The sequence below is a fragment of the Ovis canadensis genome, chromosome 20 (genome assembly GCF_042477335.2).
Source record: "Ovis canadensis isolate MfBH-ARS-UI-01 breed Bighorn chromosome 20, ARS-UI_OviCan_v2, whole genome shotgun sequence".
Lineage (NCBI taxonomy): Eukaryota > Metazoa > Chordata > Mammalia > Artiodactyla > Bovidae > Ovis > Ovis canadensis.
In genome coordinates, this window is record NC_091264.1 from 44,066,276 (window position 1) to 44,086,717 (window position 20,442).

The window sequence follows — 20,442 nt, forward strand, 5'->3', positions numbered from 1 at the left end:
CCTTTATTGTGCCCATTTTGCATGAAATGTTCCCTTGGTATCTCTAATTTTCTTGAAGAGATCTCTAGTCTTTCCCATTCTATTGTTTTCCCCTATTTCTTTGCATTGATCACTGAGGAAGGCTTTCTTATCTCTCCTTCCTATTCTTTGGAACTCTGCATTCAGATGGGTTTATCTTTCCTTTTCGCTTCTCTTCTTTTCTCAGCTATTTGTAAGGCCTCCTCAAACAACCATTTTGCTTTTTTTCATTTCTTTTTCTTGGAGATGGTCTTGATCACAGCCTCCTGTACAATGTCATGAACCTCTATCCATATTTCTTCAGACACTCTTTTCTATCAGATCTAATCCCTTGAATCTGTTTGTCACTTCCACTGTATAATCATAAGGGATTTGTTTTAGGTCATGTCTGAATGGTCTAGCGGTTTTCCCTACTTTCTTCAATTTAGGTCTGAATTTGGCAATAAGGAGTTCATGATCTCTGAGCCTTGGTCTCATGATCTCAAATCCTGGTCTTGTTTTTGCTGACTGTATAAAGCTTCTCCACCTTTAACTGCAAAGAATAAAATCAGTCTGATTTTGGTATTGACCATCTGGTTATGTCCATGTGTTGAGTCTTGCCTTGTGTTGTTGGAAGAGGGTGTTTGCTCTGGACCAGTGCGTTCTCTTGGCAAAATTCTATTAGCCTTTGCCCTGCTTCATTCTGTACTCCAAGGTCAAATTTGCTTGTTACTCCAGGTAGCTCTTGACTTCCTACTTTTGCATTCCAGTCCCCTATAATGAAAAGGACATCTTTTGGGGTTGTTAGTGCTAGAAGGTTTTGTAGGTCTTCATAGAACAATTCAACTTCAGCTTCTTCAGCATTACTGATTGGGGCATAGACTTGGATGATTGTGATAGTGAATAGTTTGCCTTGGAAATAATTCTGTCATTTTTGAGATTGCATCCAAGTACATTCAGACTTTTTTGTGGACTATGAGCAAGAAATAGATTTAAGGGCCTAGATCTGATAGATAGAGTGCCTGATGAACTATGGAATGAGGTTCGTGACATTGTACAGGAGTCAGGAATCAAGACCATCCCCATGGAAAAGAAATGCAAAAAAGCAAAATGGCTATCTGGGGAGGCCTTACAAATAGCTGTGAAAAGAAGAGAGGCGAAAAGCAAAGGAGAAAAGGAAAGTTATAAGCATCTGAATGCAGAGTTCCAAAGAATAGCAAGAAGAGATAAGAAAGCCTTCTTCACTGAGCAGTGCAAAGAAATAGAGGAAAAGAACAGAATGGGAAAGACTAGAGATCTCTTCAGGAAAATTAGAGATACCAAGGGAACATTTCATGCAAAGATGGGCTCGATAAAGGACAGAAATGGTATGGACCTAACAGAAGCAGAAGATATTAAGAAGAGGTGGCAAGAATACACAGAAGAACTGTGCAAAAAAGATCTTCACGACCCAGATAATCATGATGATCTGATTACTAATCTAGAGCCAGACATCTTGGAATGTGAAGTCAAGTGGGCCTTAGAAAGCATCACTACGAACAAAGCTAGCGGAGGTGATGAAATTCCAGTTGAGCTGTTTCAAATCCTAGAAGATGATGCTGTGAACGTGCTGCACTCAATATGCCAGCAAATTTGGAAAACTCAGCAGTGGCCACAGGACTGGAAAAGGTCAGTTTTCATTCCAATCCCAAAGAAAGGCAATGCCAAAGAATGCTCAAACTACCGCACAATTGCACTCATCTCACATGCTAGTAAAGTAATGCTCAAAATTCTCCAAGCCAGGCTTCAGCAATACATGAACCATGAACTTCCTGATGTTCAAGCTGGTTTTAGAAAAGGCAGAGGAACCAGAGATCAAATTGCCAACATCTGCTGGATCATGGAAAAAAGCAAGAGAGTTCCAGAAAAAACATCTATTTCTGCTTTATTGACTATGCCAAAGCCTTAGACTGTGTGGATCACAATAAACTGTGGAAAATTCTGAAAGAGATGAGAATACCAGACCACCTAACCTGCCTCTTGAGAAATCTGTATGCAGGTCAGGAAGCAACAGTTAGAACTAGACATGGAACAACAGACTGGTTCCAAATAGGAAAAGGAGTACATCAAGGCTGTATACTGTCACCCTGCTTATTTAACTTCTATGCAGAGTACATCATGAGAAACGCTGGACTGGAAGAAACACAAGCTGGAATCAAGATTGCCGGGAGAAATATCAATTACCTCAGATATACAGATGACACCACCCTTATGGCAGAAAGTGAAGAGGAGCTAAAAAGCCTCTTGATGAAAGTGAAACAGGAGAGCGAAAAAGTTGGCTTAAAGCTCAACATTCAGAAAACGAAGATCATGGCATCTGGTCCCATCACTTCATGGCAAATAGATGGGGAAACAGTGGTAACAGTGTCAGAATTTATTTTGAGGGGGCTCCAAAATCACTGCAGATGGTGACTGCAGCCATGAAATTAAAAGATGCTTTCTCCTTGGAAGGAAAGTTATGACCAACCTAGATAGCATATTCAAAAGCATGGACATTACTTTGCCGACTAAGGTCCATCTAGTCCAGGCTATGGTTTTTCCTGTGGTCATGTATGGATGTGAGAGGTGGACTGTGAAGAAGGCTGAGTGCCAAAGAATTGATGCTTTTGAACTGTGGTGTTGGAGAAGACGCTTGAGAGTCCCTTGGACTGCAAGGAGATCCAACCAGTCCATTCTGAAGGAGATCAGCCCTGGGATATCTTTGGAAGGAATGATGCTAAAGCTGAAACTCCAGTACTTTGGCCACCTCATGTGAAGAGTTGACTCATTGGAAAAGACTCTGATGCTGGGAGGGATTGGGGGCAGGAGGAGAAGGGGATGACCGAGCGTGAGATGGCTAGATGGCATCACAGACTCGATGGACATGAGTCTGAGTGAACTCCAGAGATGGTGATGGACAGGGAGGCCTGGTGTGCTGCAATTCATGGGGTCGCAAAGAGTCGGACAAGACTAGTGACTGAACTGAACTCAACTGATGAGGGCTACTCCATTTCTTCTAAGGTATTCTTGCCCACAGTAGTAGATATAATGGTCATGTGAGTTAAATTCACCCATTCCAGTCTATTTTAGTTCACTGATTCCTAAAATGTTGATGTTCACTCTTGCCATCTCCTGTTAGACCACTTCCAATTTACTTTGATTCATGAACCTAACATTCCAGGTTCCTATTCTGCCAGGGTCCAGCCCCGTGGATCCAGGGAATTTGAAGGGGAGGCGGCATTCGCGATCAGAAAAGAATAGTTTAATTAAGTTTTAATTAAAGATATAAAGAGGGATAAGGATAGCTCAGTGGGAAAATTCAGTGGAGAAAAGGGGCTGAATAACTTGGTTTACATGGAAAACCAATAAAACTCCAAGACAAGGAGTTTGCACCCCCTCGTAGGCCACAGACGTCTTCCCGTTCTCCAGAAGGAGAGGAGACACAAAGGCCTCCCTGGTCAGATCTTAGAAGCCCCGGCAAAATTTGTAGGCTTAGTGAGCCTCCATGCTCCAGATAAGAATTCAGCAGAAGGTGAGAGAGAGAATAACATGAGGAGACCACTCTTTCCAGGAAGTGACCCGTTTCTTTATTTTCCAAGTTCACTTATATACTTTTTGTTATACATAGAGATAAATTGAAAATACAAAGTCACGTGGGGTCAGCAGTCCTGACCCTTATCAAAATCAGGTGCTTCATACAAATGTATACAAATATCTTAAGGGATTTACATCATCTTCTGGCCAAGGGGCCTGCTAACATTGTATGACCCTTTCTTTCTGATAACAGTCAGTCAACCAGAAAATCTATTTTCCAGGGGTGATTTTTCTTAAACCAGGCACCACCCTCCAAAGGCACCAGATAAAGTTGCATTCCTATACGGTGAAGGTGCAGTGGGTTACAATTAAGAAAGGAATTTACTTAGCCTAAGGTTTACCATGATTAATATCAAAGGTTAATACTTATTTCTCCTATATGCTAGTTATATTCATTACAAGGGCAGGGAATATGGAGATTTGGCAGCAAATATTGGCTCAACAAATGAAAACCCTTCACAAATGATTTCTAACCAACCCTCTAGTACTATACTAATAATTTCCTAACTTCTCAAAAGAATCTGTATTTAGAAAGTTTAAAGTATCTTGTGCCTCTCACAGTTTGAAGGCTGCGAACAATCACATGTGGCCAGACAAAACTGTCAGGCAGGCTGGAGAACTTTCAGAGGAGTTTGTGGATTGAAACACTCTTGTCATGCCCAGGAATTTTATTAACTAGAGCTCAAAGTTAATGCCTTCTCAGAGAGAGGTGATGGGAGACAGCCCCCGTAATGTCAGAAGTGTAAGTGAAAGTACAAGGCAGTAAGGCAGGCAGACTCTGGTTTCAAGGGGTGGATGCTCGAGAATGACCAGGAGGACCCCTGAGGCCTGACCCCCACCTTTGCGTTTAGCCAGGCCTCCTTCCTCATGACCTTTGCCACGGGCAGGATTCCTCATGCTGGCTCCCGGCACTATGCAATATTGTTCTTTACAACAACGGAGTTTTCTTCAGTCACCAGTCACATCCTCAACTGGGTGTTGTTTTTGCTTTGGCTTCGTCTCTTCATTCTTTCTGGAGTTACTTCTCCACTGTTCTCCAGTAGCATCTTGGCACCTACCGACCTGGGGAGCTCCTCTTTCAGTATCCTATCTTTTTGCCTTTTCATACTCTTCATGGGGTCTCAAAGCAAGAATACTGAAGTGGTTTGCCATTTCCTGCACACTCAGTGCCCCCGACCCTGCAGCAAGCCACCACTGACCAACACCTTCACTGGAGACACCTGGACACTCATGGAAAGTCTGGGTCAGTCCTCTTGTGGGGTCATTGCTCCATTCTCCTGGGTCCTGATGCACACAAGGTTTTGTTTGTGTCCTCCAAGAGTCTGTTTCCCCAGTCCTGTGTAAGTTCTGGGGGCTCTATTACGGGGTTAACAGTGACCTCCTCCAAGAGAGCTTATGCCATACCCAGGTCTGCTGCACCCAGAGCCTCTGCCCCTGCAGCAATCCACTGCTGACTTGTACCTTCACAGGAGACACTCAAACACTCAACGGCAGGTCTGGCTTATTCTCTGTGAGTTCTTCTGGTGTGCACAAGATTTTGTTTGAGCCCTCTCAGCATCTCTGACAGGTATGGGGTTTGATTCTAAACATGATTTCGCCCCTCCTACCATCTTGTTGGGGCTTCTTCTTTGCTCTTGGACGTGGGGTATCTTTTTTTTGGTGAGATCCAACATTCTCCTGTCAACAGTTGTTCAGCAACAAGTTGTAATTTTGGAGTTCTCACAGAAGATGAGTGCCCGTCCTTCTACATACCTAATGCAATAAAGAGGGGATCTGGACAGAAGAATGAAATATATTCACCCATCACACTTGTAAAGTGGAACAAACATATGATTCACTTTATACTAGTGGCTCAATTTAGGGAAAGGATAGTGGGATTATAAGCCATGGAAAGAGAATGTTCAAAGACAGATATATCTGTTTATAACTGTTTTTCAGTACATTTAAATTTGCTTTTTTTCAAAATATATAATATACTCATGGATATGAGTGAAATTTTTTATATGTAAGAATTAAATTTTTTTAATTTTTATTTTTACTTTATTTTACTTTACAATACTGTATTGGTTTCGCCATATATTGACATGAATCCACCATGGGTGTACATGCGTTCCCAAACATGAACCCCCCTCCCACCTCCCTCCCCATAACATCTCTCTGGGTCATCCCCATGCACCAGCCCCAAGCATGCTGTATCCTGCGTCAGACATAGACTGGCGATTTGATTCTTACATGATAGTATACATGTTACAGTGCCATTCTCCCAGATCATCTCACCCTCTCCCTCTCCCTCTGAGTCCAAAAGTCCGTTATACACATCTGTGTCTTTTTTTCTGTCTTGCATACAGGTTCGTCATTGCCATCTTTCTAAATTCCATATATATGTGTTAGTATACTGTATTGGTGTTTTTCTTTCTGGCTTACTTCACTCCGTATAATTGGCTCCAGTTTCATCCATCTCATCAAATACATCAAATGTATTCTTTTTAACAGCTGAGTAATACTCCATTGTGTATATGTACCACAGCTTTCTTATCCATTCATCTGCTGATGGACATCTAGGTTGCTTCCATGTCCTGGCTATTATAAATAGTGCTGCGATGAACATTGGGGTACATGTGTCTCTTTCAATTCTGGTTTCCTCCGTGTGTATGCCCAGCAGTGGGACTGACAGACATTTCTCCAAAGAAGACATACGGATGGCTAACAAACACATGAAAAGATGCTCAACATCACTCATTATTAGAGAAATGCAAATCAAAACCACAATGAGGTACCACTTCACACCAGTCAGAATGGCTGCGATCCAAAAATCTGCAAGCAATAAATGCTGGAGAGGGTGTGGAGAAAAGGGAACCCTCCTACACTGTTGGTGGGAATGCAAACTAGTACAGCCACTATGGAGAACAGTGTGGAGATTCCTTAACAAATTGCAAATAGAATTTAATTTTTTAATTAATTTATTTTTTAACTGAACGATAATTGCCTTACAGAATTTCTTTGTTTTCCAACAAAACTCTACATGAATCTGCCATAGGTATACATATGTCTCCTCCCTCTTGAACCTCCCTCAGGTCTCCCTCCCTAGCCCATCCCTCTAGGCTTATACAGAGCCATTGTTTGAGTTCTTGAGACATAAAGCAAATTCCCATGGGCTATCTATTTTACATATGGAAATATAAGTTTCCATATTATTCTCTCCATATATCTCACCCTCTCTTCTCTGCCTGTGTCCAAAACTCTGTTTTCTATGTCTGTTTCTCCATCTCTGCCCTTCAAATAAATTCTTTGGTACCATCTTTTGAGATTCCATATATATGTGTTAGTATACAATATTTATCTCTTTCTGACTTACTTCACTCTGTATAATAGGTTCTAGGTTCATTTACCTCATTAGAACTGACTCAAATGCATTCCTTTTATGGCTGAGTAATATTCCATTGTGTAAAAGTATCACAACTTCTTTATCCATTCATCTGTCAATGGATGTGTAAGTTGCTTCCATGTTCTAGCTATTGTAAAGAGTGCTGTAGTGAATATTGGGGTACATGTGTCTTTTTCAATTTTGGTTTCCTCAGGTTATATGCCTAGGAGTGGGATTGCTGGACTATATGGTGGTTTTATTCCTAGTTTTCTAAGGAATCTATGAGTGTAACTTTTTAATCTTAAGGCATATATACAAATCTGACTACTATTATGTGTAAGTGAGAGATTAAGAGAAAGAGAGTGAAAGGTTGAAAGAGAGACTATCTTGAGCCCTTATATTAGAGAAATTTTTTAACGTTCTAAATAATTTTTTAATGTCACTTTATTCTTCCTCACTGGAAAGACCAATTATGGGGGTTTTTTTTCTTTTCTTTCCAACTCACTTTTATGCCCCTTCATTGTATGGTCAGAAATATTAAGTCTTATGTGAGATATTCTACAAATAAACAAAATAAGGTATTTAAGGAACTCACATTTAAATCCTCCAGAATCATTTACTCAAACTAGCTTTACTCTGATTACATCTTATTTTAAATTGTTGCTTAACAACTATTTGAAAGAAAAATTAAGAAAGCAATCCCATATACAATTGCACTGAAAATAATAAAATACTTGAAAATGAATTTAACCAAAGAAGTTAAAGATCAGTACATTGAAAACTACAAGACACTGAAAAAGGAACTGAAGGACATACAAATAAATGGAAATATTTTCCACAGATTGATGGAATTAATTTAAATATCCATACTACCCAGAACAATATACAGATTCAATGAATTCCCTATCAAATTCAAATGGCATTTTACACAACATTAGAACATACAATTTTAAATATTTCTATGGAACAATAAAAGTTCCTGAATAGTCAAAGAAATCTTAAGAAAGAAGACCAAATCCAGAGGCATCTATCTCCCTGATCTCAAACTATATTAAGAATCAACAGAAAACAAAACAGTACGGCACTGGCATTTAAAAAGACATAGTAATCAATGTAACAAAATAGAGAGCCCATAAACAAACTCACCCACATAAAGTTGATTAATTTATGGCAAAAAAAGGCAATAATGATGTGGTAAATGACAGTCTCTTCAACAAATGGTTTTGTAAAAATTGGAAGTTCAGTTCAGTCACTCATTCATGTCTGACTCTTCATGACCCCATGGACTGCAGCATGCCAGGCTTCCCTGTCAATAACTCCCAGAGCTTACTCAAACTCATGTCCATCGAGTCAGTGATGCCATCCAACCATCTCATCCTCTGTCATCCCCTTCTCTTACTGCCTTCAAACTTTTCCAGCATCAGGGTCTTTTCAAATGAGTCATTTCTTCCCATTAGGTGGCCAAAATATTGGAGCTTCCACTTCAGCATCAGTTCTTCCAAGGAATGTTCAGGACAGATTTCCTTTAGGATTGACTGGTTGGATCTCCTTGCAGTCCAAGGGCCTCTCAAGAGTCTTCTCCAACACCACAGTTCAAAAACATCAATTCTTTGGTGCTCAGTTTTCTTTAGAGTCCCAACTCTCACATTCATACATGATGACTGGAAAAACCATAGGTTTGACTAGACAGACCTTTGTCAGCAGTAACATCTCTGCTTTTTAATATGCTGTCTAGGTTTGTCATAGCTTTTCTTCCAAGGAGTAAGTGTCTTTTAATTTCATGCCTGCAGTCATCATTTACAGTGATTTTGGAGCCCAAGAAAATAAAGCTTTTCACTGTTTCCATTATTTCCCCATCTACTTGCCATGAAGTGATGGGACCAGATGCCATGATCTTCGTTTTCTGAATGTTGAGCTTTAAGTCAGCTATACATTCTCTCCTTTCACTTTCATCAGAGGCTCTTTAGTTCCTCTGTGCTTTCTGTCATAAAGATGGTATCATCTGCACATTTGAGGTTATTTATATTTCTCCTAGCAATCTTGATTCCAACTTGTGCTCCACCCAGCCCAGCATTTCACATGGTATACTCTACATATAAGTTAAATAAGCAGGGTGACAATATACCACCTTGACATACTCCTTTCCCAATTTGGGACCAGTCCATTGTTCCATGGCCGGTTTAACTGTTGTTTCTTGACCTGTATATAGGTTTCTCATGAGGCAGGTAAAGTCTGGTATTCCCATCTCTTGAAGAATTTTCCACAGTTTGTTATGATCCACACAGTCAAAGGTTTTAGCATAGTCAATGAAGCAGAAGTAAATGTTTTTCTGGAATTCTCTTGCTTTTTTGATGATCCAACAAATGTTGGAATTTGATCTCTGGTTCCTCTGCCTCTTTTAAATCCAACTTGAACATCTGGAAGTTCTCAGTTCATGTACTGTTGAAGTCTAGCTTGGAGAATTTTGAGCATTACTTTGCCTGTGTGTGAGGTGAGTGCAATTGTGCGGTAGTTTGAGCATTCTTTGGCCTTGTCTTTCTTTGGGATTGGAGTGAAAACTGACCTTTTCCAGTCTTGTGACCACTGTTGAGTTTTCCAAATTTGCTGGCATATTGAGTGCAGCACTTTCATAGCATCATCTTTTAGGATTTAAAAAAGCTCCACTGGAATTCCATCACATCCACTAGCTTTGTTCATAGTGATGCTTCCTAAGGGCCACTTGACTTCACACTCCAGGATATCTGGTTCTAGGTGAGTGATCACACCATCGTGGTTACAAAGGTCATTAAGATCTTTTTTGTATGAAACTGGGCAGCTACGTGACACTATACACAAAATTAACTCAAAATTGATTAAAGACTCCAATATGAGATGAAAACACATAAAACTCCCAGAAGACAATGTAGACAATAAGCTCCTTGACATCACTCAAGGCAATAGTTTTTTTGGATCTAACCCCAAAAGCAATGGCAAGAAAAGCAAAAATAATCCAGTGAGTCTGCGTCAAACATAAAAGCTTCTTCACAGTGAAGGAAACCATGAACAGAATAAAAAAGGCAACCTAGAGAATGAGGAAAGATATTTACAAATCATTATATGCAAAAATTTATAAAAACAATATCCAAAATAAACAACCCAAATAACTCAATCACAAAACAACAAACAATCCAACTGAAAACAAGTAAAAGTTCCAAATAGACAATTTTTTGAAGAAGACATACAGATGGCCAACAAACACATGAAAAGATGTCCAACATGCCTAATTATTAGAGAAATGCTAATCAAAACCAAAAGTATGAACTCACATTTGTCACAGTGGCTTTCATCAAAAGAACAAGGAATAATAAGTGTTGGGAAGAATGTAAAGAAAAAGGAACCACTCATGGGAAAGAAAATTGGTGGAGACACTATGAAAATCATATGGAGATTCCTTCAAAAATTGAAAATAGAATTATTATACAATCCAGCAATTTCCATTCTTGGTGTATATCTGGAGATGACAAAAACACTAATTCAAAAAGATATATGCACCTATATGTTCATTGCAGCCTTATTTACAATGGCCAAGATATGGAAACAGCTTAAGTGTCCATCAATGGAAAAATGAATACAGAAGATGCAGCATCACATACACAACGCAATTCTACGTAGCCATAAGAAAAGAATGAAATCTTGCCATTTGTAATAACACAGATGGACCTTGAGGAAGTTATGCTAAGAAAATAAGTCACACAAACAAAGACACATACTGTATGTGGAATATTTTTTAAAAAGCAAATGAGCAAACGAAACAGAACTTATAGAAAAAAGACTGGTGTTTGCCAGAGAGGATGAGGGTTGAAAGGTGGGAAAGAGGGTAAAGGGAATCAACAGGTTAATTTCCAGCTATAAAATAAATTAGTCATGGGGATGTAATGTACAACGTTGTGAATATGGTTAATAACATTACATTGCAAATTTGAAAATTACTAAGAAAATAAATCTTAAAAGATCTCATCACAAAGAAAAAATTGTAACTTTGCATAATGATCAATGGTAATTAGACTTACTGTGATCAAAATGTATATAAATATCAAATCATCATATTGTACACCTGAAAATAATGTAATATATGTCATTTATACTCTAATTTTAAAATCATGAAAATAAAACATACATTAAAAAGGAAAATAAATGAATAAAATAAAATTAGTTTCCAGTGTGTTGGGAAATCAAATGAGTCTATTTTAAAACAAATCTAGCAATAGAGGAGGTTTAATATAAACCTCAATTCAGAAGGTAAACAAATGTACATAAGGAGCATTCCCATGGAGAACTCTGTCCCAAGGAACTTCGTCTGCTAACTCATCTGAGATAACCATAACTGGGCTGTTTGAAAATAATGCCCAAGGGTCTCAGGAATATAATAAAATTGCACACCCACAGGACACTCTTGATATTATCTACTAAGGTCTTCCTAAGCTGGGCTTTTTTCTTTGTGGCAGCGTTTTATCAAATGGAAAACTCACACTTCTGTAGATATTTCTTAAATACTCATCTGCATACTCCAGTTTCTCATCCTTCTCTGAAAATTTGAAAGAATCAAGTGCATTCCTTGATGTCTCACACTTCTTTTTATTAAATGATATTTATCAAACTAAGGGTAAGTAAAAAGACTCTTGTTTTAAAATCTATCCATTCTTAGGGAAGGTTGGAATGTGTGTACATCATAGTGCCAAATATTCAAAGGAAAATCAGAAAGCATTTCAATTCTGAGAGCCTTCTTTAAACATTGGAAATAACTAGTGTGGTGTTGTAGAAAAAAACTAGATTTTTCTCTGTAATTAAACTCATTCTCTCATTTGAACCTACATTAAAAGCATGTACATTTTAATAAACATTATAAAAGTGTGAAAGTGAAGTCACACAGTCATGTCTGACTCTTTGCAACCATATGCACTGCAGCCTGCCAGGCTTCTCCATCCATGGGATTTTCCAGGCAAGAATACTGGAGTGGGTTGCTGTTTCTTCTCCAGGGGATCTTCTCGACCCAGGGATGAATCCTGGGTCTCCTGCACTACAAGCACTCTTTACCATCTGAGCCACCAGGGAAGCCCAATAAACACGAAATCTGACAATATTAAATACCTGAATTAAATGTGTAGCTTGTATTCAATTATGTGAACATTTTTAATATGCAGTAAAAATCTGGTGGATCAACTTGTCTACATGATTGATCCAGATGTTCCGAAATCAGATAAAAAAATTTTCTTTCTTCAATAATTTTTTCCACATATAACTTTAAAGTCACTGTAAATATAAATAAAATTCTGTGTAATGAAAATTATATAGTAAAAGATATACTACAATAAAATTTAGTGGACATTAAACCTTCACAGATAAAGAGATCCCTATGTGGTTAAACAGTGATGGAAAAATCACTGGAAGTACTTCAAAAGTTGGATTAAAATGTCATGATATTTGAGATTTAAAAGTAAAGAAATATCATGAGAATCACATGGAAAAGACTAGAAAGAGATCTAGGATAGGATTACAGCACTTAAATATACAGTTTGGGAATCTTTAAATTTGAAATTTTACTCTTATTATCTCCTACCTGGTTGAAGAAATTGATTGCTTTTTGATCTTTAGAACATCCATAGCTGTTAGGCTACAATAAGGATAAATGATTAATAATATCTTAAAATATGGATACTAATATTTCCTTTGTCATGAGGTTTAGGGATAGATATCTAAATGAGTTAATGGATGTAAAATGATTCCTGTAATGTCTGACACACTGCACTCATTAAGAATTAGTTGGAATTATTATTTTATTATTGTATTTCACACACCTGACCTGGAGTAGTGTGAAGTCAAAGAGCCATGGTGACATCTTGGCCCTGAGTAACGTTATGTGACACTTCCCAGGATGGCTTTGAGGATTTGATGAACTAGTGGATGTGAAAACTTTGCTCTGCAACCCTACAAACGTAATCTGTTGCCCCTAGACTGGTAAGTCTCCTATCCTGAATAGGAATAAAGATTTGCCTCCTGATCTAGTTCCCTAAACATAAAGATTAGATTTGTAGCTACTTTGCCAACAAAGGTCTGTCTAGTCAAAGCTATGGTTTTTCCAGTAGTCATGTGTGGATGTGAGAGTTGGACTGTAAAAAAAAAAGCTGAGCACTGAAAAATTGATGCTTTTGAACTGTGGTGCTGGAGAAGACTCTTGGAGTTCTTGGACTCCAAGGAAATCCAACCAGTCAATTCTAAAGGAAATCAGTCCTGAACAGTCATTGGAAGGACTGATGCTGAGGCTGAAACTCCAATACTTTGGCTATCTGATGCGAAGAACTGACTCATTTGAAAAGACCCTGATGCTGGGAAAGATTGAAGGTGGGAGAAAAAGGGGATGACAGAGGATGAGATGGTTGGATGGCATCACTGACTCAAGAGACATGAGTTCGAGTAAACTCCGGGAGTTGGTGATGGACAGGGAAGCCTGGCGTGCTGCAGTCCACAGGGTCACAAATAGACACAACTGAGCAACTGAACTAACAATTAACTAAGTCATTGATAACTATCCAAATTCTTATGTAGAAACAGGATAAGCCCACTCAATAAAGAAAAATTCCTGCATGATAGATAATTAAAATTTAACATGAAAAACCAATTGCCCAGTTTAAATGAAGTCGTTGTGCAAGAAAATTTACATTCCAAAACAAAGTTCTGAGTATAGGAAAACATGTCATAGCTAAATCCTCTCCATTTATATTTCAGGACACTGGCACGAAAGTGTTTAAATTTCTTTTTCAATTATAAATTACTAAGATGGACTTGAATAAAACCTGCCTTGTCAGTTCCTATGCGGATGATGTAACTCTTCAACTATAATAATATACTTGTATCTGAACAAGGCTACCTTGATGATGCTTAAGTGCAGGGTTTTTTCCACCTCATTCTTGTGCTATAGCTATAGCTATAGCTAACAATTTTAGTCTTAATATTTCAGTAATACCTTGCAGCAGTGATTCTGAAAAGGAATTATCTGATTCCTAGGTCCCATGCCACATCTACTCTACTAGACATTTGAATATAGGAACCAATAAACTTCATTTTAACTGCATCTTCAGCTGATAAGTATGCAAACATAGTATGAAAAGCATTCCTTTGGAAAATATAAAGCACAGTCATTTCTACTTGACATTTAATCCTCACCATAGCACAAGGACATAGTCACTGCATCTTTATTATACATAAAAGAAACTTCAATTTCAAAAAGGTTAGGTTACTTAAGCTAGCTACCTTTATTTTGTAGACTCTTGAAAAGAAATTAAGTCACCTAGTATCACATTTGTTTCATTAGTCCTCTCCTCCAGTTCATATGGTAAAGTATCTGCCTACAATGCAGGAGACCCAGGTTTGATCCCTGGGTCAGGAAGATCCCCTGGAGAAGGAAATAGCAACCCGCTCCAGTACTCTTGCCTGGAAAATCCCATGGACAGAGGGTCCTGGTAAGCTACAGATCATGGGGTTGCAAAGAGTCAGACACGACTGAGCGACTGCACTTTGACTTTTTTCCAGTTAGTTACCATACTCAACCTCCTATGACTGGATGCTTAATTGTGCGAGCTACATAATTCTGTTTCATCATTTCTTAAAATTTGTCTACCTTTCTTGCTAACTCCCTGCCATAGGTGAAACAAATTGAAGATAATGGAACCAAATAACAAAAGCCATCCTGAAGAGTTTATTCTACTAGGCTTTACTGACCGTCCTTGGCTAGAGTTTCCTCTATTCATTATTCTGCTTATAACATACCCTATGGCCATGATGGGAAACATAGCCATCATTCTGGTGTCCAAGTTAGACCCCTGTCTGCACAGCCCCATGTATTTCTTCCTCACTAACCTCTCCTTTTTGGACATGTGCTACACCACAAGCATTGTCCCTCAGATGCTCTTTAACCTGGGAACGTCTAAGAAGACAATCAGCTATATGGGGTGTGCTGTTCAGCTTTATTTCTTCCACGTAATGGGGGCCACAGAATGTCTGCTTTTGGCTCTTATGTCTTTTGATCGCTACGTGGCCATCTGCAAGCCTCTACACTACACCCTCATCATGAATCAGCGCGTCTGTATCTTATTAGTGGCCACCATGTGGCTGAGTGGAATGACCTATGCTGTCTCAGAGGCCACTGTCACCTTACAGTTACCACTGTGTGGTCACAATACCCTGGATCACTTGCTATGTGAGATTCCTGTTCTGATAAAGGCTGCCTGTGGTGAAAAGGGGGCTAATGAGCTCACACTCTCAGTGGCATGCATTTTTTTCTTAGCTGTGCCACTGTGCTTAATTCTTATTTCCTATGCTTGCATTGGACATGCTGTATTTAAGATTAAATCTTTGGAGGGAAGGAAAAAAGCCTTTGGGACATGTTCTTCCCATCTCATTGTAGTTTTCTTATTTTATGGCCCAGGTATCAGCATGTACCTTCAGCCCCCCTCCTCTATCTCAAGAGACCAGCCCAAGTTCATGGCTCTCTTCTATGGAGTAGTGACTCCTGCACTCAACCCTTTCATCTACACTCTGAGGAATAAAGGTGTAAAGGGGGCACTGGGCAATCTGATGAGGAGCATTTTCACTTCCAAGTGATAGTTGGTAGACATCAGATGAAATTATTTACCTATTTAGTAGGTATATAGAGGCTTATTTAATAACTCAATCTTGTCTCATAATTCCCACATCATGTTATTTCATAATAGATGTACTTGTAAAACATGTCATGTTTCTCATATTCTTCGGCAAGGTTGATACTTGGCTAATACACACCAGTAAGGGCATTGTGTGGAAATGTATTTTAAAAATCATTCTATTTTGTTTGATATATACTGAAATAGTGGCTGTTAAACACTAAAAAAAAAAAAAGTACTGTAAACTATAACATAAACTAATCAGTTCAGTTCAGTCGCTCAGTCGTGTCCAACTCTTTGCAACCCCATGAATCACAGCACGCCAGGTCTCCCTGTTCATAACCAACTCCCGGAGTTCACTCTAACTCATATCCATCGAGTCAGTGGTGCCATCCAGCCATCTCATCCTCTGTTGTCCCCTTCTCCTCCTGCTCCCAATCCCTCCCAGCATCAGAGTCTTTTCCAATGAGTCAACTCTTCACATGAGGTGGCCAAAGTACTGGAGTTTCAGCTTTAGCATCGTTCCTTCCAATGAACACCCAGGACTGATCTCCTTTAGAACGGACTGGTTGGATCTCCTTGCAGTCCAAAGGACTCTCAAGAGTCTTCTCCAACACCACAGTTCAAACGCATCCATTCTTCAGCGCTCAGCTTTCTTCACAGTCCAACTCTCACATCCATACATGACTACTGGAAAAACCATAGACTTGACTAGACAGACCTTTGCTGGCAAAGTAATGTCTCCGCTTTTGAATATGCTATCTAGGTTGGTCATAACTTTCCTTTCAAGGAGTAAGCATCTTTTAATTTCATGGCTGCAATCACCATCTGCAGTGATTTTGGAGCCCAAAAAAATAAAGTCTGACACTGTTTCCCCATCTATTTCCCATGAAGTGATGGGACCAGATGCCATGATCTTAGTTTTATGAATGTTGAGCTTTAAGCCAACTTTTTCACTCTCCTCTTTCACTTTCATCAAGAGGCTTTTTATTTTCTCTTCACTTTCTGCCATAAGGGTGATGTCATCTGCATATGCTAATCATAAAATAGCATGGTAGCATTCATCACTGGACTTCCTATGACCATTTGCATACCAAGTCACTTTAGTCATGTCTGACTCTTTGCAACCCTATGGATTGTAGCCCACCATGCTCCTCTGTCCATGGTATTCTGCAGACAAGAACACTGGAGTGGATTGCCCTGCCAACCTCCAGAGGATGTTCCCAACCCAGGGATCGAACTCATGTCTCTTACATCGCCTGCATTGGCCAGTGGTTTCTTTACCACTGCCACCAACTGGGAAGCCCTCCTATGCTCTTGGCACCTAAGAAACATTTCTTCACTCTCTGCAAGATTTGCCACGTCTAAGTGGGCAGCAAGGTGCCACTGTAAATTCAGTGTGAGGCACTCTACACCTTCGAACAACCATGAGTTTATCTCATAAGTTTCAGTTTAGTTCAGTTCAGTCGCTCAGTCGTGTTCAACTCTTTGTGACCCCCAGGCACCGCAGCATGCCAGGCCTCCCTGTCCATCACTAACTTCCAGAGCTCACCAAAACTCATGTCCATTGAGTCAGTGATGCCATCCAACCATCTCATCCTCTGAAGTCCCCTTCTCCTCCTGCCTTCAATCTTTCCCAGCATCAGGGTCTTTTCAAATGAGTCAACTCTTTGCATCAGGTGGCCAAAGTAGTTTCAGCTTCAACATCAGTCCTTCCAATGTACACTCAGGACTGATCTCCTTTAGGATGGACTGGTTGGATCTCCTTGCAGTCCAAGTGACTCTCAAGAGTCTTCTCCAACACCACAGTTCAAAAGCATCAATTCTTCAGCACTCAGCTTTCTTTATAGTCCAATTCTCACATCCATACATGACTACTGGAAAAACCATAGCCTTGACTAGATGGACCTTTGTTGGCAAAGCAATGTCTCTGCTTTTTAATATGCTGTCTAGGTTGGTCATGACTTTCCTTCCAAGGAGTAAAATTAAAATTACTTTTAATTTCATGGCTGCATTCACCACCTGCAATGATTTTGGAGCCCCAAAAAATAAAGTCAGCCACTGTTTTCTGTTTCCCCATCTATTTGCCATGAAGTGATGGGACGGGATGCCATGATCTTAGTTTTCTGAATGTTGAGATTTAAGCCAACTTTTTCACTCTCCTCCTTCACTTTTATCAAGAGGCTCTTTAGTTCTTCACTTTCTGCCATAAGGGTGGTGTCATCTGCATTTCTGAGTTTATTGATATTTCTCCCGGCAATCTTGATTCCAACGTGTGCTTCATCTAGCCCAGAGTTTCTTATGATGTACTCTGCATATAAGTTAAATAAGCAGGGTGACAATATACATCCTTGAAGTACTCCTTTTCCTATTTGGAACCAGTCTATTGTTCCATGTCCAGTTCTAACTGTTGCTTCCTGACCTGCATACAGGTTTATCAAGCTGCAGGTCAGGTGGTCTGGTATTTACATCTCTTTCAGAATTTTCCAGTTTATAGTGGTCCACACTCAAAGGTTTTGGCATATTTAACAAAGCAGAAATAGATGTTTTTCTGGAACTCTCTTGCTTTTTCCATGATCCAGCGGATGTTGGCAATTTGATCTCTGGTTCCTCTGCCTTTTCTAAAACCAGCTTGAACATCAGGGAGTTCACGGTTTACATATTGCTGAAACCTGGCTTGGAGAATTTTGAGCATTACTTTACTAGCATGTGAGATGAGTGCAACTGTGTGGTAGTTTGTGCATTCTTCGGCATTGCCTTTCTTTGCGATTGGAGTGAAAACTGACCTTTTCATTCCTGTGGCCACTGCTGAGAGTTCCAAATTTGCTGGCATATTGAGTGCAGCACTTTCACAGCATCATCTTTTAGGATTTGAAATAGCTCAACTGGAAATCCATCACCTCCAGTAGCTTTGTTTGTAGTGATGTTTCCTAAGGCCACAAGTTTATCAACCTCAATTTATCTAAGTGCTACAACACATTGTTACTCTAACAAGCAAGTGTGCAATGTTTTATAATTTTAACTAAGGAATGTATCATTAAATATAAAATGAATAAAATATATGGACAAAACATATGGGTTTCTTAATGTTCCTTGTATATATCATAAGCATGAGCCTTCTGAATCAGTGAGAGAACAAGTTAGTGACAGTAATAATGAACCACACATGGAACCATTTCATGTGTAATGGGAACATCCAGGAATGCTTTTTGAAACTGTGCAAGAATCAGGATGAGAAAGAAATAATTTGTATTTCTAGAATAGACAGCAAATTGATTACTTCAACAAGGTAAGTATATTTTTGAGGTTTAGAATCTGTTTTGTTAAAAGTTGAAAGTGTCAAAATTAGTTCTAGGACTCACATCCAACTTCAAACTCTCATAAAACATCACATTTTTTAAAGCAAATTAAAGGATATTGCATTTATTTGGTGTTTAAAATATGGTTAGAAATCAACACTAGGGTGCTTTCCTGGTGGTGCAGTGGTAAAGAATCTGCCTGCCAATACAGAAATCAGCATAATGTTGTTTAGTGAAAACTTAATAGGTAAGAACAACAAGGGTGACTTAGATATTTCTGGCATGTCTTCTGGTCTAGCAAATCAAGGTCTAAGCAAATTATTGGATGATAAATCATATGTTTTCCTGAACAAGAATTAACTGCAATACAGATTCATTTTTTTTTGAAACAGAACACACCATGCTTGGTGCTTGGTCCAGTTCTTGAGACAAATGGACTTTGGTATATTTACTTTGAAAATAACTCTAAACAACTTTAAATGTTGGCCGATAGGTGGCTGATGTGCCATAAAAGGTTTTTTAAATTTGACACAAACATTCACACAAAGCAAGAAAAATAAAAATTCTGTGATGGTACATAATATCTCTGATCATTTTTGTTAGTTAAGATAACCTTTGTTTAACTTAATTTTATTTAGACAAAATGATATCTTCTGTTTAGAGTACAAAATTCAAGGTTTAAGTTGAAAACTTAGCTATAGAGACTGTTTTGAGCTGTTTAGATCACTTCTTTATCTTTTAGATCTGTAAAGACAACTCATTTCAGAATTGTAATTGTCTTCCACTCAGAAATCAATAGTGACAAAATACACCTTTAAGAATGGGTTTCTGCCCTCTTAAGTTTTAAAGTTCACAAACTCATGACCAGTGCTCATCTCACAAACAAACAAACAAACAAACAAGAATGCATGGAGCACAGGAAGTCTTTGGAGGTGATGGTTTATATTGTTTGTGATGGCAGTATCATACGTATAGGCCCATTTCCAAATTTATCAAAATGCATACATTAAATATAGTCAACTTTTTGTGTATTAAGCATGCATGTGTGAAACTTGCTCAGTCATGTCCAACTCTTTGCGACACCATGGACTATACAGTCCATACAATTCTCCAGGCTGGAATACTGAAATGGGTAGCTATTCCCTTCTCCAGGGGTCTTCCCAACCCAGGGACCAAACTCAGGTCTCCCACATCGCAGGCAGATTCTTTATCAGCTCAGCCACCAGGGAAGCCCAACAATTTTTAAAGGATGCACAACAATTTTGAAAGGAATATGATGATACAGGGTGCTCAGGGCTGGTGCACTGGGATGACCCAGAGGGATAGGATGGGGAGGGAGGTGGGAGAGAGGCTCAGGATGGGGAACACATGTACACCCATGGTGGATTCATGTCAATGTATGGCAAAAGCAATACACTATTGTAAAGTAAAATAAATAAATAAATTTTAAAAAATAAATAAAGGAATATGAATCTGAACAGAAGAATAAAGCTAT

At 39.0% G+C, this 20,442-nt stretch overlaps 1 protein-coding gene across 1 annotated transcript; it reads left to right on the forward strand.

Moving 5' to 3' along the window:
• The first annotated feature begins 14,671 nt into the window (after nucleotides 1–14,671).
• Nucleotides 14,672–15,610, forward strand: LOC138425390 (olfactory receptor 2B6-like). Its single transcript, XM_069563203.1, has one exon. The coding sequence runs from the start codon at nucleotides 14,672–14,674 to the stop codon at nucleotides 15,608–15,610; it is 939 nt and encodes a 312-aa protein (XP_069419304.1).
• Nucleotides 15,611–20,442: the final 4,832 nt, after the last annotated feature.